Source organism: Grampus griseus (genome assembly GCF_964374135.1).
Source record: "Grampus griseus genome assembly, chromosome: 13".
Lineage (NCBI taxonomy): Eukaryota > Metazoa > Chordata > Mammalia > Artiodactyla > Delphinidae > Grampus > Grampus griseus.
Window position 1 is genome coordinate 49,085,917 of NC_139007.1, and position 25,251 is coordinate 49,111,167.

The 25,251-nt window shown below is 33.0% G+C and overlaps 1 protein-coding gene across 1 annotated transcript in view; it reads right to left on the minus strand.

Annotated features, from left to right (window-relative positions):
• TBC1D32 (TBC1 domain family member 32) overlaps nucleotides 1–25,251 on the minus strand; it is a 184,002-nt gene that overhangs the window by 12,081 nt on the left and 146,670 nt on the right. The window contains exons 29-32 of the mRNA XM_082669226.1: nucleotides 21,542–21,611; nucleotides 19,326–19,441; nucleotides 18,372–18,526; nucleotides 12,285–12,425 (exon numbers count right to left, since the gene is read on the minus strand). Coding sequence (XP_082525352.1) covers nucleotides 12,285–12,425; nucleotides 18,372–18,526; nucleotides 19,326–19,441; nucleotides 21,542–21,611 — 482 coding nt within the window. The remainder of the gene's footprint in view (nucleotides 1–12,284; nucleotides 12,426–18,371; nucleotides 18,527–19,325; nucleotides 19,442–21,541; nucleotides 21,612–25,251) is intronic.

Genomic DNA, 25,251 nt, shown 5'->3' on the forward strand with positions numbered 1-25,251 from the left:
GTTAACTCAATATTGAATTAAAATATATCTGTGAACATCCAATATTTGTCAACAGGAAGGATATATTTAATTTCCTTTGGTCACAACTTTACTTTTCACTTGGCAGCAACAGGATTCTTCTCCTAGATCTTGACCTGGAGGGAAGGTTGGTATGCAAAGCTCATCACCAACTTCCACTGCCTAATCAAGTATCCACACAGTATAGCTCAGCTGCCCTGGGGAGGAAATCTCTCTCTTGCTCCTACTTAACTAGATGGCTTGAAAGAGTCAGTGGTTCTTTGACTAGAAGCAAAATGTTTTTAATTCCCTAATGCACTGCTGCCAGGCTTCTGTCTGTTCTTTGCTACAGATGCTAATACCAATCAACTTAGGGCCACGCTTTGTTAATGAAAATGAGAGACTCTGGATGAATGAAGAAGGAGAAACAACCGAAGAGTGAAAATTAATACAAATGATCCAAGTAGCCAGAGAAAGCAGTTCCCATTCAGTTGTCAGCTTCATAGGTGACTAGCAAGTCGACAGTAATGAAGGGGTAACGGTTTCTATCTTCTTTCTAGTTGGCCTATTCTACAGGTTGAATGGTGTGGAACTGTTGATCGTCAGCTCATTTTGACCTTTAAGCCTAGCAATTTTATATGATTCAAACAAAGATATCCGAAGTCAAAATACTTACTTATCCATAAAGCTTTACCCATATTGGTTAAAAAAAGTTGCCCCTAGGGCTTCCCTGGTGGCGCAGTGGTTGAGAGTCCGCCTGCCGATGCAGGGGACACGGGTTCGTGCCCCGGTCCGGGAAGATCCCACATGCCGCGGAGCGGCTGGGCCCGTGAGCCATGGCCGCTGGGCCTGCGCGTCCGGAGCCTGTGCTCCACAACGGAAGAGGCCACAACAGTGAGAGGCCCGCGTACCGCAAAAAAAAAAAAAAAAAAAAAAAAAGTTGCCCCTAAATCTGCAATTACTTATTTATTTACATAGTTTCTAATGCAGTGGCAATTTTCTGGCATTTACGCAACATTCATGCAGTGTTTTCTATACAATGTCTATTTTTTTCCATTAAATGGAGAATAATACCAGCCTTTTCTACAGATGGGAAATTTAGGAAAGGAAAAAGAGAGATTATAATTGAAAGCACTCTGAAAATATATCAAGTGTTATGTAAATGTTTTTCTATAACAAAGGTACAAATGTTTATTATTTAACGAACATTTATGTACCTAATCTACAAGTGTTATAATTCTTCTGTGAACAAAAGACATTTAGTTCCTGCTCTCATGGGACTTATATTTAAAGAGGAGACATACACTTTTTAAATATATGACCTTCTTCACTTGGTAGGAACTGTATCTGCTATTGCTATTATATATGTAAGATACTCCAGAATTATTAAATTGTAATAGAATTCTAAAACACTATTTCCCTGGAAGAATGCTGAACCATGAGTTAAGGAAGTAACTTCTCTATATTTATAAAATGAAATAGTCTGCGAATCAGCTGACAGTCTAGGACTCCAACAGGACAAAAGAAATAGTATGTGTCCAAATAGACATGATGAACTTTTTTCTTTAACATTTTTATTATGGAATTATTCCAAATATACATAAAAGGAAAAAAGCAGTACATGAACCAGACTCATCAAAGCTTCAAAATTCTGACTGGCTGATATGTCTGAAGTCCATTTTCCTGTATAGGTTTCCCCTCTTTAAAAATTTTAAGATAAAACACATCGTAAATTCCTATATGTTACATCTGTGTTTGCTTTAAAACAAACTAAGTTTTCATTTCATTTACCACACATGACAAAAATAACAATCCAGAATAATAATACTAACATGACCACAAGCAATATAATTACTTAAAACAGTAGTATTTTTGCTGTTTTATTTGTCATTTAGACAATGTATTACTTGGCATGTACAGTCAAATTACTGTGCTTTAAAGTGCCTTTTAGGGTGTGGAGAAAAAGAAACCCTCCTATACTGTTGGTGGGAATGTAAACTGGTGCAGACCCTATGGAGAACAGTATGGAGGTCCCGTAAAAACTAAAAATAGAGCTACCATATGATCCAGCAATTCTACTCCTGGGCATATATCTGGAGAAAACTCTAATTTGAAAACATACATGCACCCCGATGTTCACTGCAGCACTATTTACAATAGCCAAGACATGGAAGCAACCTAAGTGTTCATCGACAGATGAATGGATACTGAAGATGTGGCACATATACACAATGGAATATTACTCAGCCATAAAAAAGAATGAAATAATGCCATTTGCAGCAACATGGATGGACCTAGATATTATCACACTAAGTGAAGTAAATCAGACAGAGAAAGACAACTATCATATGGTATCACTTATATGTGGAATCTAAAAAAAACAATATAAATGAACTTATTTACCAAAACAGAGACTCACAGACATAGAAAACAAACTTATGGTTACCAGAGAGGATAACAGCAGGTGTGGGAGATAAATTAGGAGTTTGGGATTAACATATACACACTACTATATATAAAACAGGTAAATGACAAGGACCTACTGTAGAGCACAGGGAAGTATATTCAATGTCTTGTAATAACCTATAATGGAAAAGATTCTGAAAATAACATATATATATATACACGCACACATATATATGTATGTATAACTGAATCACTTACACAACATTGTAAATTAACTATAATTTAAAAATGGTTAAAAAAAATAAAGTGCCTCATAAGGTTATACTATCAAGTGGGTACTGTTAGGTTCATTTAATTATATGTGTTTATATTATTATATGAACTATTTAAATGACTCCAAAGTAAAAAGACAAAGTAAGGTATATTTCCTGATTCTTCAGCTTATTCTTTTCCCTATCCCTATAAGAAATCGTTTAACAAAATATGATACATTCTTTCATATTTTTAATATAAGGATATTTGTACATGTATTTATATCTCCACCCTTTCTCATACAAATAGTAATGTACTAAACACTCTTTTTTGTCTCCACCTTTTTCTCACTTAACAAAAGATCCTGTATATCACTCCATGGCAATATACAGAGGTACTTCTCATTCATTTTTATAACTGCATAGGGCTACCCTGTGGATAAACCATAACTCATTCAAGAATCCCGTTTATGGACACTTGCATTATTTCTAGTCTTTTGATACTATATGCTATAAAAACATATTTGTACACATACATTTTCAAAATTTTTGTCCGTGTATCTCTGGGATAGATTTCTATAAATGAGACTGCTGGATGAAAGGGTAAATGCACATATGTTTTTGCTAGATACTGCCAAATTCCCTCTTATAAGTCTCAAAAATACACTATATTTTCAAAACCAAGCAGTTGAGGCCTTACAGTCATTGAGAAAATATTATTAGTAGTTTATGGAATAGGCTACAAAGAAAGTGAAACAAACTAATTATGTTTTTATAGTAAACCAATGTTCCTTACACTGAATTATAATTTGAAACATTTGAATGTCTTTTTAGGATAAAGAGGGAGGAAAATCACTTATACAATATGCATCAAAACGTACCATAGCCTTCCTAGAAAATTTTGCTCCTTAATCATACTTAAGCTTATGCCAAAGCACATTAAGATGCAACACTAAGACAAACATAATTATTTTAGCTGAGGTAAATTATTCTCACTTGTATCTAGATATAAAAAAAATCTTCAAAATATTTACTTAATTCTTAAGTAAAAACATTGGTTAGAACAATTACTTATGGATACCTGATTAAGTCAAAATAGGTATGCTCTAAATGATCAAGTTTTATGATACAAAGACACTTTTTAACAGCTCTTCTGGCATTATTTGTTCATCATAGAAAGAATATTAGTAAAGTAAGATGTGGTTTAAAGTGAAGTCCTCGCTATCAGGGTGATATCAGTAAGTCAATTAACTCACTTCACTGATCCTGAATTTCTCCATTTGTCATGAAGTTAAAATTTTAAATGAAATAAGATCTGGAAACACACTTTTTATACTGCAAAAAGTTGTTATAAATAAAAAGGTAGTATTTTTGTTGCACTTCTAGACAAGACACTGTGTCAGACACTTAAAGGACTTGAAGATAGGTCAGGCACACGTACCTTTAAGGAACTTCAACTAGTAAGAAAGAGGTAAACACACAAATAACGATTCCACAAAGAAAAAGATATATTTCTACCAGAAGAATAATACAGAAACTGCATACAAATTCAAAGCAGAATCATCTACTTGTAGGTGATCCAAAAAGCTTCCATTTGGACAGATATCAAGGATAAATACCTGACAAGTAAAGATGGGGCACAAGGAGGGAGAAGGTATCATTTTAAGTAGCAACATCAACAATGTGAGCAAAGGGGAAGCTTGGGGACATGCACATTTAAGAATGTGACTGAACAAGGGGCATTCCCAGTCTTGAAATTTAGATTTACATTTGTATAATTTTGCATTTTACAAAAGCACTATGTCACAAAATATGAAATAATAAAACAGTTTTCTTTAATCCTGCTTTCATGGTGGGGGTAAATATATTCAGAGGATTATCCATGTTAGCCCACTTGCTGACACAGTATAGTACAATAATCACTGATACGCAGAATCATGACCCCAAGGAAAAAAAGATAAATCATTAAAGATAAAGGGTACTTCTTAAAGCACGAAAATTACTAAAATACAATAAAGGTTTTTTTAACCAAAGAATAAAATTGGTCAAAAAGTTAGTTAGAACATGTGATTTTCTGTTCATTTAAAAAGAAAAAATATATATTTGAATTTTGATTTTCCTTCCAATCTCAGTTACTCAAACTCTAATCAACAAATATATATTTCTAACTACATTTAATTTTTTGTATTCTAGTTAAGCTTATTATTTTTACTGTAGAGATCTGTATATTTTATTTAACAACCTGATCACAAATTCCTTCATTAATCAACCAATTCCTTAGTGTCTATAAATACGCAACTTCAAAAACCACCGCTCCTAATTAGATGAGAATAAATAAGCTTTGAAATACAAAATTTGTACCCAAATAATTACTTAACCACATATACCTAGTTACTTAAAAGCTGTTCTCATAGTTCATAATTAGCAATAAAATGGCAAATAATATAAACAAAGCAATGATACACACTTAAGGCACAAAATGATTAGCTCACATAAGGAGCCATTAGAAAGGCATTTTTACATTAGATAAATTTAAGAAACATACTAACATTACTACTCAGAAATAATGCAGTAGTTTTTATTAGGTAAACCTGCTACATGTATGCAGTTTCAAATTGATAAACATATATCAAATTGTTAAAGAGATGCCAAAATGATAAAGAGGTACCAAATTCATATAGTGGGGCCTTAGGTATTGAAAGTTTTTCCCCACAGTTTTTAGTAGTCCATTCTTAAAGGTTATATGTTAGCAATTTAATAAATGATTGGAGATATTAGACAATATACATCATATTAATCAAGACTAGAATGACACAAGGAACTCTCAGGAACATACTGCCCCCCGGCTTGAATTATTAAAAAAAAAATAGAAAGAATGGATTGTTGAGCTTATAGTAAATATTTAAGTAACTACTTCCAAGCAGAATTAAACATTTTCTGTTTCAAAATTCTCAGAAGTGTTTTAGGTACATACACAGTAAGAGCGAGAATTGGCACAGAAAGAATTGGCTTTTCCACTACATGCAATTCCTCTGTTATATTTAGACTTCTTATTAAACTTCAGGAAATTTAAAATTCAGCAGGCAGAGTAACCTGATGCAAGTAGATGTAATAAATGACATAAGGTCTCTTCAAAATAAGTATAAAGGCACATATCATAATGTCAGGAACTATACTGTCTAGTTAAAAGAAAAAGACCTCCAGTAGGACAAATCCAAAGGAATGCAAAGATAGTTTACTATTAAAAAATCTATCAACATGTCCTATAAACAGGTCAAATAAGTTCCAAGATCAAGATAATCTTAACCATAAAGGAACTTGACAAAATTCAACATTCTCACGTGATTAAAGAAATCAAAATTCAATACCTTACATAGACTAGAAAGATTCTTCCATAGCATGACAGGGAAAAATACTCTCCATAAATAGTTACTACTTAATGGTGAAATGCTGGATGAACTCCCAGTAATCATTCAAGTCTAAAACAAGTAAGCCACTATTACTTAGTATTATACTGGAAAATTTTCCAAAAATTTTCTGTTGAAGTATAGTTGACTTAAAATGTTATATTAGTTTCAGGTGTATAACACAGTAATTTGATAATTTTTACAGATTATACTCCATATAAAGTTATTCTACAATACTGACTATAATTCCTATGCTGTAATCAACAAATATATATTTCTAACTACATTTAATTTTTTGTATTCTAGTTAACCTTATTATTTTTACTCTAGAGATCTGTATATTTTATTTAACAACCTGCTTACTTAGTCGTGTGCACTTCTTAAACCCCTTCACCTATTTTGCCCCTCCACTCAAACCTCTCCCTTCTGGTAACTACTAGATTGTTCTCAGTATATGTGAGTCTGCTTTTGATTTGTTATATATGCACCTTAATGTTCATATTCAGCACTATTTATGATAGCCAAGAAATGGAGGCAAAATAAGTGTCCATCAACAGATAAATTGGATAAAAAAGATGTGGTACATATATATACAATGGAATATTATTCAGCCATAAAAAAGAATAAAATTTTGCCATTTGGGACAACATTGGATGGACCTGGAGGGTATTATGCTTAATGAAAAATTACATAATTAAAAAAAGAATGAAAGAGAAATAAAGTATATTAGAAGGTTGGAGGAAAAAATTAACAAAAATCTAGAAAAAACATATAACCAAATTAACATACAAAAGCTAATGACTTTACTAGTTATTAATAATAACCAAAGAGAAAATAGAACTGAAAAAGAGATCAAGCTAAACTAATTAGAAATATCTGTAATGAGAAATGTACTACGCCTCTTTGGAAAAAGCTTTACAACTTTAGTAAAATATAACATAAAGAAAATAAATGTCAAAGCTTACCATGTTCCTAGATAGGAAAGTTGAGTACAGTGAGGATCTATAGTTTAACATAATAGCAATCTAAATTTCAAACTCAAATGCCCACTTTGAACTGGGAAAAATTACCTTAAAGTGCACATAGAGGAACCATTAGGTAGAAATAGCTAAACTAACTTTTTAAGGACAGAGTTAGGAAGGAAATGATAGGCTTACTCTTACCCCACTTTAAGACACAATATAAAGTTACAATAAGTAAAATACAATAGTAAATAAGTAAATGGCCAATATATTACAAAAGTAAATACGTAAAATATTTATTACTCAAGAATTGAAGAGATTTGGACAGTGGTAGTTACATTTAAAGACTATTTACAAGTTAATAGGAAACACTAAGACAGGTGGGCAATTAATAAAAAGATACATCTAATTAATAAAGCTGTGGAATTATAATCAACCTTATTAATGTTTAAAAAACTCCCCAACCTCCCAAATTTTAAAAATTTAGCAATTAGCTTTAAAAAAGCCAAATACATGGTCCTGAAGGACAGAAAGTCTCTTCATTTTTCTTAGAAGAAAAATCAAAGCAATTTGATAATATGCATCAAGAGCCTTAAAAGTGTTCATATCTTTTTGATTAAGTATTTCTACCTTCTGGGACTCTGACCTAAAGATTCTAAAATTAGAAAAAAGGTTTAAGTTCTACAATATTAAACTTGAGCCTGATAACATAGTGAAGAAACAATCCACACTCCACCAATGAAGGACTAACCATGCACAGGAGGGAGACATCTGTGGCTACTGCATATGACATTTCCAATTCCAGGCCCTCAAAAAATCATTAAACCTTCCCAGTACCCCAAAGCAGAGACAAGAACGCTAATTGTTAGATAAGATACAGTATCTCACATACCAGATACACAGTGGTGATGAGAATTCTTGCCCTTAGTTACCCTACTTAATCCTTACAGAAGCCTTATGGAGGAGATATTATCATCGCCATTAAAAATGCAAATGGAAATCAAAAGAAAGCTGGAGTAGCAATTCTCATATCAGACAAAATAGACTTTAAAATAAAGACTATTACAAGAGACAAAGAAGGACACTATGTAATGATCAAGGGATCAATCCAAGAAGAACATAATAACAACTGTAAATATTTATGTACCCAACACAGAAGCACCTCAATACATAAGGCAAATGGTAACAGCCATAAAAGGGGAAATTGATAGTAACACAATCATAGTAGGGCACTTTAAAACCCCACTTTCACCAATGGACAGACCATCCAAAATGAAAACAAATAAGGAAACATAAGCTTTAAATGACACACTAAACAAGATGGACTTAACTGGTATTTATAGGACATTCCGCCAAAAAAACAACAGAATAAACTTTCTTCTCAAGTGCTCATGGAATACTCTCCAGGAAACATCATATCTTGGGTCACAAATCAAGCCTTGGTAAATTTAAGAAAATTGAAATCATATCAAGTATCTATTCTGACCACGCTATGAGACTAGATATCAATTACAGAAAAAAATTTGTAACAAATACAAACACATGGAGGCTAAACAATACATACTAAATAACCAAGAGGTCACTGAAGAAATCAAAAAGGAAATCCAAAAATACCTAGAAACAAATGACAATGAAAACACAATGACCCAAAACCTATGGGACACAGCAAAAGCAGTTCTAAGAGGGAAGTTTATAGCGACACAATCCTACCTCAAGAAACAAGAAAAATATCCAATCAACAACCTAACCTTACACCTAAAGCAGATAGAGAAAGAAGAACAAAAAACCCCAAAGTTAGCAGAAGGAAAGAAGTCATAAAGATCAGATTAGAAATAAATGAAAAAGGAATGAAGGAAACAATAGCAAAGATCAATAAAACTAAAAGCTGGTTCTTTCAGAAGATAAACAAAATTGATAAACCATTAGCCAGACACATCAAGAAAAAAAGGGAGAAGACTCAAATCAATAGAATTAGAAATGAAAAAGGAGAAGTAACAACTGACACTGCAGAAATACAAAGAATCATGATACATTACTAAAAGTAACTATATGAAAATAAAATGGACAACCTGGAAGAAACGGACAAATTCTTAGAAGAGCACAATCTTCCGAGACTGAACCAGGAAGAAATAGAAAATATAAACAGACCAATCACAAGCACTGAAATTGAAACTGTGATTAAAAATCTTCCAACAAACAAAAGCCCAGGACCAGATGGCTTCACAGACAAATTCTATCAAACATTTAGAGAAGAGCTAACACCTATCCTTCTCAAACTCTTCCAAAATACAGCAGAGGGAGGAACACTCCCAAACTCATTCTGCGAGGCCACCATCACCCTGATACCAAAACCAGACAAAGATGTCACATAGAAAGAAAACTACAGGCCAATATCACTGATGAACAAACATGCAAAAATCCTCAACAACATTCTAGCAAACAGAATCCAACAGCACATTAAAAGGATCATACACCTTGATCAAGTGGGGTTTATCCCACAGATGCAAGGATTCTTCAGTATATGCAAATCAATCAATGTGATACACCATATTAACAAACTGAAGGAGAAAAACCATAGGATAATCTCAAAAGACGCAGAAAAAGCTTTTGACAAAATTCAACACCCATTTATGATAAAAACGCTCCAGAAAGTAGGCATAGAGGCAACCTACCTCAACATAATAAAGGCCATATATGAAAAACCCACAGCCAACACTGTTCTCAATAGTGAAAAACTGAAACCATTTCCACTAAGATCAGGAACAAGACAAGGTTGCCCACTCTCACCACTATTACTCAACATAGTTTTGGAAGTTCTAGCCACAGCCATCAGAGAAGAAAAAGAAATAAAAGGAATCCAGATCAGAGAAGAAGTAAAGCTGTCACTGTCTGCAGATGACATTGATACTATATACAGAGAATCCTAAAGGTGTTACCAGAAAACTACTAGAGCTAATCAATGAATTTGGTAAAGTAGCAGGATATGAAATTAATGCACAGAACACTCTTGCATTCCTAAACACTGACGACGAAAAATTTGAAAGAGAAATTAAGGAAACACTCCCATTTATTACTCCAAAAAAAAGAATAAAATACCTAGGAATAAACCTACCTGAGGAGACAAAAGACCTGTATGCACAAAACTATAAGACACTGATGAAAGAAATTAAAGATTAGAAAAACAGATGGAGAGATATACCACATTCTTATATTGGAAGAATCAACATTGTGAAAATGACTATACTTACCCAAAGAAGTCTACAGATTCAATGCAATCCCTATCAAACTACCAATGGCATTTTCCACAGGACTAGAACAAAAAATTTCACAATTTGTATGGAATACACAAAAGACCCCGAATACCCAAATCAATCTTGAAAAAGAAAAACAGAGCTGGATGAATCAGGTTCCCAGGCTTCAGACTACACTACAAAGCTACAGTAATCAAGACAGTATGGTACTAGCACAGAAACAGAAAAACAGATCAAAGTTACAGGATAGAAAGCCCAGGGATAAACCCACGCACAGTATGGATATCTTATCTTTGATAAAGGAGGCAAGAATATACAGTGGAGAAAAGACAGCCTCTTCAATAAGTGGTGCTGGGAAAACTGGACAACTACATGTAAAAGAATGAAATTAGAACACTCCCTAGCACCATACACAAAAATAAACTCAAAATGGATTAAGACCTAAATATAAGGCCAGATACTCTAAAACTCTTAGAGAAAAACATAGGCAGAATACTCTATGACATAAATCACAGCAAGATCCTTTTTGACCCACCTCCTAGAGAAAGGGAAATAAAAACAAACATAAAGAAACGGGACCTAATGAAACTTAAAAGCCTTTGCACAGCAAAGGAAACCATAAACAAGACGAAAAGACAAGCCTCAGAATGGGAGAAAATATTTGCAAACGAAGCAACTGACGAAGGATTAATCTCCAAAATATACAAGCAGTTCATGCAGCTCAATATCCAAAAAACAAACAACCCAATCCAAAAATGGGCAGAAGACCTAAATAGACATTTCTCCAAAGAAGATATACAGATTGCCAACAAGCACATGAAAGGATGCTCAACATCACTAATCATTAGAGAAATGCAAATCAAAACTACAATGAGGTTATCACCTCACACCAGTCAGAATGGCCATCATCAAAGAGTCTACAAACAATAAATGCTGGACAGAGTGTGGAGAAAAGGGAACCCTCTTGCACTGTTGGTGGGAATGTGAATTGGTACAGCCACTATGGAGAACAGTATGGAGGTTCCTTAAAAAACTACAAATAGAACTACCATACGACCTAGCAATCCCACTACTGGGCATATACCTGGAGAAAACCATAATTCAAAAAGAGTCATGTACCACAATGTTCATTGCAGCATTATCTAAATAGCCAGGACATGGAGGCAACCTAAGTGTCCATCGACAGATGAATGGATAAAGAAGATGTGATACATATATACAACGGAATATTACTAAGCCATAAAACTAAACGAAATTGAGTTATTTGTAGTGAGGTGGATGGACCTAGAGTCTCTCATACAGAGTGAAGTAAGTCAGAAAGAGAAAAACAAATACCGTATGCTAACATATATATGTGGAATTAAAAAAAAAAAGGTTCTGAAGAACCTAGGGGTTAGGGCAGGAATAAAGATGCAGGCATAGAGAAAGGACTTGAGGACTTGGGGAGGGGGAAGGGTAAGCTGGGATGGAGGGAGAGAGTGGCATGGACATATATACACTACCAAATGTAAAGTAGATAGCTAGTGGGAAGCAGCAACATAGCACAGGGAGATCAACTCCGTGCTTTGTGACCATCTAGAGGGGTGGGATAGGGTGGGTGAGAGTGAAGCGCAAAGGGAGGGGATACGGGGATATATGTATACATATAGCTCATTCACTTTGTTAGATAGCAGAAACTAACACACCATTGTAAAGCAATTATACTCCAATAAAGATGTTGAAAAAAAAAAAGCTACATGTCATAGACTTTCAGAATGTCTATCACTTGAATAGCTGAAACAGAACTCAACATCCGTGAATGCCAGGGATCTACAATAAAGCAAACCTATATGTTATAAAAGACCTGGGGGAAAAAAGCCAGTTTAAAGATTTAAACACATAGAGACGTATGACTACTTACAAAAATGACGTGATTAATTTCAATGTATTTCCTATATTTGATGAGAATGTAATTTTCTTTAAATACACTGAGATCTTGGAGTTGAAGAAATACTATTTCCTATGGATTACCTGTGATGGTGCAAAACCAGACATGTGAAAAGCTGAAAATACAAGTGGCACCTCTGCTTTCAGTAGCATTTCAATATAGTGAGTGCTGCAAAAATATACTGGATGAATGCCAGATTTTATAGTGTCAATAGGTAGGTACCTCTGCATAAAAGAGAAAAATTGAGAATTAATGAACATGCAGCTAATTTAAAACCAATCAAATTCATCTAAATCTTTTGCTCTAAATTGCTACTTCAAAATTACCATGGTGGCATAACAAGCTACTGCAAATTTTATGTAAGTTAAAAAGTTAGAACATTAAACACTATAGAAAGATAAAAACTCAATAAAGGCAGTATGATATACCTTCCTTCCAAGATAAAGGAATAAAATTAACACTTTGTAATTGTGACATATTGAATCCCTTATGGAATAATGGAGATGGATGTTGCATGAAAGAATAAATACATGGATGAGTACATGAGTAATAAATGCTTTACATTTTAAAACTAAGTATATTTCAATATGCTTATATATCCTTGGATTTAGTCAATGACTCTAAAACATCAAAAAGGTTTATTTAGTCTGTCAGCTCTTGGTATTTGCCTAATCCACTTTTCTAAGTTAATGTTAAATAACCCAAATCTAAGCTCTAGTTACTAATAAGTGAAATTGGGAAATCCATAAGAAATTCATATCTAAAACTGTGATGCATTCCCATCAAAGTACTCAGGCTATCTATTTACAAATATATACAATTTATTTCATATATTTTTATATTTATTTATATGTCTATGTATACATTATATACATGTATAGATACATATACACATATATTTACAAACTTGCATTGCATTTTTCAGCCATTTCTTCATAAAGTCGGTTATTTTTTCAATTTAGTTCTTGGGTACAATTTATCATGAATGCTCAATGTTTTAATGAGTGTTACTTTAAACCCAACATCTAACCACAATAAATTTTTTAAACAAAGAATAAACCTGAAGATGTACTTTTGTGTCAAGAAAAACTATTAGACTAGCAATTATATCCTACAGACTTATAATAAACATTGATACTCAAATTAGATCTGACTTCTAGAGAGCCCTTTTAACGTTTTTACCTTTACTGGGCAACTCAAACTTTTTTAATAAAAGAAAGTTAATACTTTAAAATCAAACTCATATACGACAATTACATAGGAGTTAAAATAAGGAGGATTTTTTCAAACTTTATACTGCTAAACCGTTTTTAAGGATTTAGGTTTGAGTAATATATGAAAATTTCTGAAATCAGTGAGTTGATTTATCAGTAGTTTTTGTGTTTTATCATTATGATAAATGGTTTACCGTTTCACATTGTAGAAATATGTATTTGTGGGAACATATAGGTACAAATATATATTTTATGATAGGTTCTTAGGGAGACATCTCACAGTACACAAAAAAATATTATATACTAACAACTGAAGACATACATAGCATATTAAATGAACATCTTGTAGTCAACTTCAGATGGATGTGCAGACAAAGAAAATTACTTTTATTAAGTAGTTAAGAATAATAATATGAACTGAATGAGAATTAGTACCCTTTGATTTATCTTCTTTTGTTGAATACACAATATGTTTCACTAATTACTATTTGTAGAGTAGAATTAATGAATCTAATAAATATATGTAAAAGCAAAATAAATCAACTTATACATATGTAATACTTTAATTTTCAATGCAAACTTAGCTAATAATTTTCTGAATATATATATAATAGTGTAAGAATTGTATATATTGGAAATATTTCTTACACAGTGTTCTGTAATTTGCATTAAAAACAACATATTTAGAATAGGTTTGTATAGAGATGGAGATAATAGACTAATTAATTACCTTCTCAAAGAAAATAAAACATTATTATGTAATGGATTCCCAAAGATAAGGCAAGAATTCTTCTACTCTTATGAATTATACTCTGTTGGAAGAAATTATGCCATAAATTTTGGTAACCAACACAGCTCCTAGCACCAAGCCCTGCACAGAGTAGCTACTCAACAAATTGACTGAATGACAACAACATACTAATGATTGCACACTGTAATCACAGGAAACTTTCTTATAATAAAAGTTTTGTTAGTTGGCCTATTATTATTTCATAACTCTAATTTACAGGAAATGGTATTCATAAAACCAAATCAATAATGACAGCTCTGAGTCACATGAATATAACAAGGAATCTTCTGAATCATCAAATTATAAATTATGTTTGTTATACTTTTAGTGTTTTGGTATATTTTGGTTAGTCATAACTCTTGGAAAGCATGGTAATGCTTAATAAAAGGTAACTCTAAATAAAATTCAGAATATAGGATTAAGCAGACCACATATAGGATCACAGCGCTTAATAGATCACCTAAGTAACATATACCCTAGGCCAGTATCATGCAAAAAATTATCAGTAAAAAATTATCAGTACCAAAATGTTCATGTTATGCCACTTCTTAAGAGTATTTGGCTTTAATGATTAAAAATGAAAGATATGTGCTTAAAGAAATGAAACACAGTAAGCAGTCTTAGTTTTTTTCTTCCACTAGAGGTAGTTCTGATGAGTCATTTTATTCCTGACACTAAGAAAAATCTATGTAAATTAAATAGAAAGACCCTATTAGAAAAGACAAACTCTCCAAACCAATCCAAACTGATCCAATCCAATCCAGTCCAGCCCTCCACTCTAGGGTCCTGTGGGCAGAGAACAGGCCGTGTTTCATTGGCAGTGCTGCAGTGACTCTGTGCAGCACGGCATCATGCACATCGTGCAGAGGGGCGAACAGAAAACTCTGGAGATATCTTTTTAAACTTTGATTCTATAATTCTAAAAAACAAATCTTTCTCCTCTCAGGGGAAAAAAAAACACATAGGAAAATGGAATCTTCAAATATGATTAAGATTTAAAGTCGCATGTAAGAAAGGGAAGGGGTTTTGACACCTGTCCTCTTTCCAAGCAAGTGACTGGTTACATGACTTACCATTGCTAATGCCCTGCAAATGGATTACAAATGTGCCACGACATAATGGTTGTAAAATTTAAATCAAATGAATATTTCAATGCTATTAGAATTTTTAACTCCAAACTTCCCGCGTTAGGTAGTTATTACTTTATTTTATGAAGAGGAAGATACAGATATTCGCACATGCTTTTATTTTATCTATATAAATAATATAATGTATATAAAGTAAGTGTCCCATGATACCTTCCTGTTGAACTACAGTACTTCATTCAAATGCCACTTCAGCCTGGTTTATCATCAATGGAGTTTTGGTTTTATGTGCATTAAAATACTTCAGTTTTTATTTCAATTTAATTTGTTCTATTTCATATGTTTCTACTAACAGAGAAGGCATATATAACTGTAACTTTTATTGTAATTATTGTTTGAGATTAGGTATTCCTCCATGGAAATAACTGATTTCTTGATTTTTCTTAATCTATATTTATTAACAGCTTTGATGTTAACAATTAGTCAAACTGATTCTTGATGAAATTCCATAAAAAATGATTATTTTTATCATTCAGGAAGGATTTTCTTAAGGACAAATAAAATTGGAAGATAATTTAATTAAATCAATACATTAAAGAGTTCTTCTGGTCTAAACAGCTTAAGGACACATTTTTCAAATTATTTTTATCTCACAATAATAGTAATAGTTTATAAAATTTTGAGAACTTCAAATTAATATTTCATTATGTCCTATACTGTTTATCCTAGGCCAAATTTTTAAATCTTTTTGGTGCAATTTGCTTACAACACTTTTACGAATGTAGAGGAGCTCTCTTAAATACACTTCCTAAAGTAATAAAAAAGCCTACTGTCCTTTACAAATTTCTATTTAAATATTAATTCATATATTCAGCACATTTACTGAATAATTATGATGGGACATAGTTTGGGACATGTCAGCAAACAAAACCCTGCCCTCAGAGAGCTTATGTTTAAGTGTATAAATAATAAACAAATACATAAATTAAGAAGCATAGTGGGAATTGATGTAGGCTATGGAACAAAAGGAAAAAAATAGAACAGGGTAATGAGGTAGGGGAATGGGGGACTGGGGGAACAGGTTGAAGCTTTTTTCAGGTGGATTACAAAAATGTGGTATTGTGCTAAAGATGGTGGACAAGTCTGTGCTATTAATGGCTAAAGCTAAAGTGTCTTTAACATGTCTTGTGGCAACTGCAGATTTGCTTAAGTTGTCAACCTGCATAGAAAGTGTCAGTGTAATGTCTGAGACCAATGGAACAAGCATAATAGAAAAGGACCACTTTTTAAGTAATATATTAAAGTCTATTACTGCATGCAGTAACAAGGAAAGTGGCACAGCAAAAACACCAATCCAAAAGATTACTAAATCAAAAACATTTAAACTATGGAGTACTGACTATATGGACATTAGTAACTGCACTTAGCTAACAGTTCTAGATAGAATCCTTGAAGAGGAATGTTTAGCAGAATGTTATTTGTTTTACAAAGAAACAGTAAAACAAACTACTGGTAATAAAATAAATAAAATATTCAACTTGGTATATTTGTACTTGAAAAGGAAAAGAAATGATACTACAGAAGGCACTGCATGAGTCTTCACTGATGATACAGATGCACCAACAGAAAGGTGTCAAGGTTTTACATCGAGAGCCCATTCTAAAACCCCTGAGGAATAAGTCACTCCATTCCATTCACGGATCTATATTCCATATTAAATTGATGCTATCAAAATGGCAAATCTGATAAACTCAAAGCTGCTAGAGTCCTGCCTGATTTCAGTTTTATAGGAAGAAATGCTAGTGGAGCACATCACTCTTGTTGTGTTAAAAATAAAATAATGTGTGAGAAAACTAGGTTTATAGCGTCAAGGCAGAAATGCAACTTTACAAAATTATGGTTAAAAACAGTTCATTGGTGATGTCTGACTGTGTCACACTCTGAACACTAAAGTAGAATACTTAAGACTAGTGGCATGTAGGTATCATTTTAAAATACTTGACATGAAAATGTGTGATAGACTTAAAATCCATACTTATTATCAAAAGAATGTTCAACATTACATTTCTAAATGAAAGAGTGAAAGACCTTTAAGATATTTTAAATCTTCACGTACAATTTAAAGAATTGTTCAAACTCTGGTTAACAGAAGGAAAACAGTTCCATTGATTGGAGAAAAGCTAGTACATAGCTTTTTGCCTTTTGCTTCCTGCTATTCACGTGAGCAAATTTCTCATTATGGTGAAGTATTATTCAGGAATTACATACAGCTATTTCAAGCATAAAATCATAAAATTTCAATATTTAATGTATTCCTTGGTGCTCTCTTTTCTTTATCACAAATACATATTGCAAAAGCATGTCATAAATGCTTTCATTTAACTTGACATTGATACTCTCTAGCCCCCTTAACAACTTATCCTTGGGTACCGTGTAATTCTGTTGTCCAAGGATAACATGTCATGAAAAAGGTTTGGGAAGCATTAGCATGGCTTATTTTAATGGAGAGTTTCCCCAAGTTGGAGGTCTTAAATGCAATAAGTACATAAGTAAAACAAAATACAGAAACTTTAATAGAGGGATGCACTTACCTTTAAACTTGGATCTCATGGAACTAGTAAAATCTTTAAAAATACACTATACTACCTTAATCAAAACTTATCATAGATTTCCAAAGTTAGTGTGATTTTCCTCTATACAATATGGATACAATTCCAACTTATTATTTTCTCATACTATAATTTAACCAGAGATTCTTTCTAACAGAACAAGAATAAAAATATCCATTCAATAGTTTTCTTTTTATATATGGAACTTTATAATTTACTAAATGACAAGTTTAAAATTTAATAATGCACCTATTATCACTAATCTTTCATTCAGTTACCATTAGGTAAGACAGCAAGTATTCGAGAAAATGCCAAATCTGTATCTTCAAAAGGAATCGCTCAAAATTGCATTCAGATAGAAAACGAGTACATAGCGCACTCTACAAATAAAATAATAAGATCCCAATGAATTTAAATAGGATTTTCCTTAAAATTTAAAATACTCCTTTAAAAATAGACTAAAAAGTCTTACAGAAATATGTAGTCTTGGCAACCAAAGGAAAGCAGAAGTCAGAAGCCTGGAGAACTGCTGAAGAAATCGGAATGTTTTGTCTTTGTCCCCCAACATTATTATGAACAAAGAAGATACAAACCAGTCATGGCCAGTGTAACTCCCCTGCAAGCAGACTGAAAAGCACAGTTAAGGAACTTTTATAATAGTTTATCTTAACATGGTGAGATATAAGAACTCCATAAATATTCATTTCTAGAATCTCAGGAAAGAGATATTAAGGACAGTTAGTCCTTTTGTCTTCAACCAATTTATAAGCTATTGATATAAAATCAAACTTTATTAATAAATCACTTGCACAGTGACTATTTTAATGTTAACATGTGTGCTGACATGCCCAGTGGAGGCCAACAGCACCAGCAACTGGAGGAAAAACTATCTGTTCCGTGGAAACACACTGTTCAAGTCACTAACACAATAGTACCATCCTTTCTCTAGTTTAGGTTATCTGCCAAATTATTAGCATAATCAAGTATAAAAAAAAATCCACATATGTTGAGAATTCAGTAATGCAAAAGATCTGTATACACTTTTTTCTTAAAGTCAAACCCTATTTCTGAAAGATAACCAATTCAAATAAAATAAATGCATGTTTTATTCTTATTCTAGATTTACTAAATCTAGAGTATTATTGATTTACTAAACCTAAAACTTCCTTATATATAACTGAAAATACATTCTAATAACTTTACTTATTTATTTAAGATTCAACTAATAAAATTTAATAATTACTACTCAGTCTAATAAAGTACATATTTAAAATATAAAATTAAATACCATAAAGGTGTATCGTAACAAATCACTAATATAGGTTAAAGTATTCTTTTCCTATTAATGTATTAAAGTACCCCATCAAAGGATTCTGAAAAACATATGAAGAGAGCTCAAGTACTGTCAGTTATTTGAAAAGGATACGAAGAGAAGATTTTACAGAAGCTTGCTGCTGTTTCAGGAATCTCTCACAATGCTTTAAAACCAAGGTAAGATCATTTTCTGCATCATCTCTTAACAGATTGAGGAACTTGCCATACCTGTAAAAGCCCAGAAAACATAATGAAAAAATGTCAGGCCCTGCATTGTAAATTCATTTTTTAACATTCATCAAAGTGTAGTTCTCTTGAGATCTCATGGTTTTAAGTTTTCAAATTTCTACTTTTAGCGTAACTAGTTATACAAAGCACTTATGAAAGAATAACACTCAATATATGTACCTGATACTTATGATCTATTGGAATTAGCAGTATTCATCTGGTAAATACAACAACTTTAAAGGAAAATGAAATGGTAGTGAAAGAACAAAACATGGATACTATAGATGAGTAGTAGAATATAAGCATTTTTTCCTGAACTTAATCTAAAACATGGAATGTTCATAGGCTAGATTGACATAATGTTAAGTTTAGAAGCAATTTTAGAGTTCATATAGCCCAATGGTCCTATATGAGGGTGGCACCTCCCCCAGGGGCTAGTTTGGAAATTTACGGGAGTGCTTTTGATTGTCATAGTGACTGGGGGACTACAGATAGTTGCTGAGTAAGGGCCAGGAGGTTAGACATGGGACAGTCAGTCCTGCACAGTAACAACTTGTAAATGCCCTGCTTGTCATTTGCATAGATGAAAAATCTATTTATAATTATCTGAAACTAATTCTGTTTCATATAAAATCATAAAATATTAGTCATATATTTTATTATACACTGAATGAAACCATGTGTAAGTTAGGGAAAGACAGTTCTTTTGCTTTGCTTGAAGCCTTACTAAGACTTGTTCACCATTTTGCAAAGTCACTTTGCCAGTGGCAACCCTCTTGTAATATATGACGCACCAAAATAAAATCAGTCTATTCATAGCTGCCACAGCTACAATGATTCTAAATGGGTGCCAGCTATTGTCTCACTACTGGCACCGCAGTAGTATACAAACGTTTCATTATAAATCACTTCGGTTATCTCTTAACAGTAAGACATTATGTTGAATTAAAAAAATATATGTGACTAGACTGCTCATATTATCTATGGTTTCCATTTCAGAATGGAAATACGTCATTACAATATAAAAGGCGGGTACAGGGTCACAAAACATAATCAATGGGTTATTTATATACCCTATGTGATATAGGTGGGTGAGCTAGAATTACTATCATAGTTTTTGTTATAATGCTATGGATTTACAGAGTCTTTTTCATTTTTATTTTTATTATTATATATATATTTTTTGCTGTGTTGGGTCTTTGTTGCTGCACGCGGGCTTTCTGTAGTTGTGGTGAGTGGGAGCACTCTTCCTTGCGGTGCGTGGGCTTCTCATGGCGGTGGCTTCTCTTGTTGTGGAGCATGGGCTCTAGGTGCATGGGCTTCAGTAGTTGTGGCTCGCGGGCTCTAGAGCACAGGCTCAGTAGTTGTGGCGCACGGGCTTAGCTGCTCTGCGGCATGTGGGATCTTCCCGGACCAGGGCTCAAACTCGTGTCCCCTGAATTGGCAGGCGGATTCTTAACCACTGCGCCACCAGGGAAGCCCCAAACAGTCTTTTTTAAAAGCTTTCACATGCATCTTTTTTACACTTGATTCTGAAGATGACCCAATGAAGTAGACAGAATGGGACTATCAAGATTCCCATGTAATAATCAAGAAAAAGAGGAGTTCAAGGACTCAGACCTTAACTCCCAGTCTGTTCTGCTTGTCCATTTCTTTTGAAAATTATAATTTCAGCACAAAAAATTCAAACTACTATAATTGGTTTACTCATTTTAACTTCTGCATCTACATTAAGGTACTTTTGTACTCAAAACTATATCCTGACAGTAAAAACTAAACATATTTTAGAAAATGGTATGATTGTGCTACCAATGTGCTGATTTTTAAAATGTTGTTTTTGGAAAAAACCTGACAGTCATAGAGACTTAAATACGTTGTAGTTAGCCTATGAAGTAGTAATGAACTGTAACTGATTTACCTGCAAGGGTAATTCAATCATATGCCAATATCCTAAAAACAAAGTTATTATTTTCTGAATGACAAACTCTGCATTTAAAGCATACAAAATAGTTGATTGTTAAATTAAATACTATTAAGCACACATCAGCTAGACAAAACAAATTCTAGAAATGCACAGGGAGATATTTCCCTATAATATACCTGACAGTCATTTTAACGCCAAGCTGTTGCACAGATGAAAGATTTTCATTCTTCACACTTGCATCAGTAGCTATAAACAACAGAACACTGGGTTATAAAAATGTATAAAACTCTGCATAATAATCACATTTTAATTGAAAATTGATGAAAGCAATATTTTTACATATTTTAATGTAAATTTTGAAAACACACTGATGAATCCTGTTCTTTTAAGAGCTGTCAGTTACATTTTTCAAAGGAATTAACAGGAAACTTTTTACAAAATACCTTTTCTCTTAAAAAAAGCATTTAGAAGTATATTAAGTACAAAACAAATAATCATAGTTTTAAAGCAATCTACTTTTACTTGGTTTTCAGGACACAAAAGCTGTTAACACAAAAATGGTCTAGAATACTGTACTCTCATCAAGCAATGCATATATAAGATTTTGAATTACAAATATAGATAAGTATGTCTGTTTACTTCTTAAAGATTTACACGTGAGTGTCAGGAAGGAATAATTGATATTATTCTACATATAACGTACAGCAATGTACGAGGGTGGACTGAACAAGTTTCTTCCCGCAGGCAGATTTTCTCTGTGAGGTATGAAGTGTGATCATCTACCAAAAGTGAAGGGGTTGCACAGTACAGAGGACTACAGGAGAGGCTGAAAGTTTGGATTAGTCTTTGACAACACTGGATGACCAAATTAAGCATGAACACTCAAAAGCATCACTAGATAACAAGGCGGATCTAGCTGAAACTTTCCATTTTTGCCTGAAGAAATTATAGTGTGTGCACAGTGTGTGTGTGTGCGGATACACACACACACAAATAAGGAAATTGTCCAAAATCACAGAGTTATCTAGTGATAGGGAGGGGCAAAAGCTAGGTTTTCTGAATTCTGTATCAGCAGTTTTTTTTTCCCATTACACACTGGTACATCTCATATTATTAACAATATACCTACTTAACTCATGAATTTATTCATTACTTTTAATAAATCCCTTCTTATAAAGTGTGGAGCACCACGCTAGAATCTATGAGGGATAAAAGATAAATCATACGTCATGCCCTAAAAGAACTTTGCCTGTAGTGTCAGAGATAAAATGTGTATATAGATAACTCTGACAAAGATGTTTTAAAGCACAAAGTGGAACAAGAGTGGTACAGATAAAGAATTACATGAATTCACAGGAGGCAGAGATTGGGAAGAAGTGGCATTGAAACTGAACCTTAAAATATGGGTAGCCTTGAGATTTGCAGAGATAGGGAAGAACAAAGTAAACATCACGGTTATCAAACATCTACTCTTTAAAGCAACAATAATTCATCTTTCAGCACTCTTGGTAAAGGTAACCTACTTCTAGTTTGCCTAGGACTTGCATGGTTTTAGCACTTAGTCTCATGCCCCAAGAACCCCTCACAGTCCCAGGCAAACCAGGCTGGTTGGTCACCTATCTAGCCTAGAGGGGTGATTTCTTAAAGAAAAATAAATAAAAAATTTAAAAGATAGGTGTCAGTTAATTTCTTGATAAGCTACATCTGAGTTTTACTTATCTAGATCAGAATACGATCTCAGCAATATTGCTGAATTTCACCCATAATGATAATAATTAAGCTACAGTTCATATAGCTTAGAATTCCTTGCTATTCATAACTCTTACTCTGCTAACAGATGTACCTTCTGTCCCTAAGGAAGAAGGATACCAATTTTGTCCTTCTCCTAGCAACAGGCTGAGCAATGTCTTCTCCAGATTTTTCAAACTAGTGTGAAGATGGTATTCCCCCACAATGCCCTCGCCTTTAACTACAGGGCTATGAGTACTCTGTGTCTCCAGTAGAGAAAAATGAATCCAATATATTCAATACAAGGAAAGGGAGAGACATAGAAAGGAGACAAATTGCTAAGGACAGCTTTACACTATTACTGAATACTATGAGCCAATGATTCTGCCTCTTTTTCTGCTTAGACAAAAAAAGAAAAAAGTCTGATTTGAGTTTCTATCACTTGGTACTAAAACATATACCACAAATTATTCTCACTCACAAAATAATGACCAATATTTAAAAACTATTAATCATCATTCATATGCTCACCATAATTTCAAGTTCTTAGTTTCCTAAGTTGAAATAATGTAAAACTTTAGTGCAGTAGTGTCAGTGACATTGGCTGATTTTGCAAAATTTCAATAGTTTCAATAAAATAAACATTGACTTTATATATTGCTAAAGCCATGGAACAGACCTACTTATCAACTATCATAATGTGATATAATGACGAAAGTGATTTTATAAGCTACTACCAGACAATGTTAAGTTAGATTAGATGATAACACTTAGAATGTAGTACACATAAAATTAGATTATTAAGCATAAGAAATATCTTTGTTAATATGTAGATTTGTATGCTTAAAATAATACTTATGTTTCCCTTTTGGAAAGTAGAATACATATAGATATCTTCACAATAGAGGAGAAGTATGCAGTGAACTAAGAGTGCTAAGAATGGGCATGCCCAATGTCATGGATTCTATAGATCAGAGTACCTTCTACCATTACAGTAAAGAATGGAATAAAGTCAAGAATCAAGATGAGAGAATTTGCCCAAAAAGACTATGACACTGAATATTTACATAAGGTTCAAGTTCTTAGTTCTTCACCATGGAAGAATAGCGTCTTTCCAGAGTGGCCTAGCTGTCGGCCTGAGATGACAGATAAGTTTCCTGATGTTGTAGGAATAATTTCCCAAGTCCATTCCCTCTAAAAGCTTACGATTCTGTACCTTCAGAGTAAAAACTTAACTCTGCACATTTCAACAGGTAATGTTTTCCAGTTGTGGCTGTATATCAAAATCCTCGGAGGAGCATTTTAAAAGTGAAAATAAATACTCCAGACTACTGAACAAGATTGCGGAAGGTGACTGTTCAGTCATTTGTCTTTTTAGAAGACCTCTAACAGCTTACTTCTTGTGCATTGAAGTTGAGATCCACACTTAAAGGAATAAAACTGAACTTTAGAGACAGTTATAATTGGACAGTGATACCTTGCTCCACACATTTCACTTTAAAGAAGGTATCAGTTAAATCTCCAAAAAGACTTTTAAAGGAGAATATATGAGGTATTAAGCAGACCAAAACAAATATCAAATATCCACTCAAAAAATCATTAATATGATACAGATGTAGGTGACTTGAGAGTGAATAAAATTCCGTTAGAAAAAGAAGAAATGCAAAGTTTCTTGAAGCAGTGATGAAGTCAGAAAATGGTTCACAGGTATATATTAAAAAAGAGGCTTCATATTTTAATCTGTATTTGACATACAATATGACAACCTGACAAGTAGAAATGGATCTTGGGCTACAAAAGTTCAGTGAAATAATCTTTGTTACATTTAATCTGGACTAAAAACAACTTATGAAGCAGAAATTAAAATCTTCAGAAATAAAATTGATGGAGCAAAATGATTAAGTAAAATTTAATGATAAAAATGGATGTTTTCAGGGGACTCTGATGCATCACTGGTAACCAGTGATTTACTGAAATGTGCACAATAGTGTGTGGGATATGTAATAAGTGCTTAACAAACACTGAGTGAATGAATGAGTAGATGAACGAATAAATGAACAAACATCCAATGAACAACAAAAATTGTGCTTTACGTATCAAACTAGAAGCAAGGTGGAGATGGAAATAGATATGAACTTAAAAATTTTTTCTGGGGCTT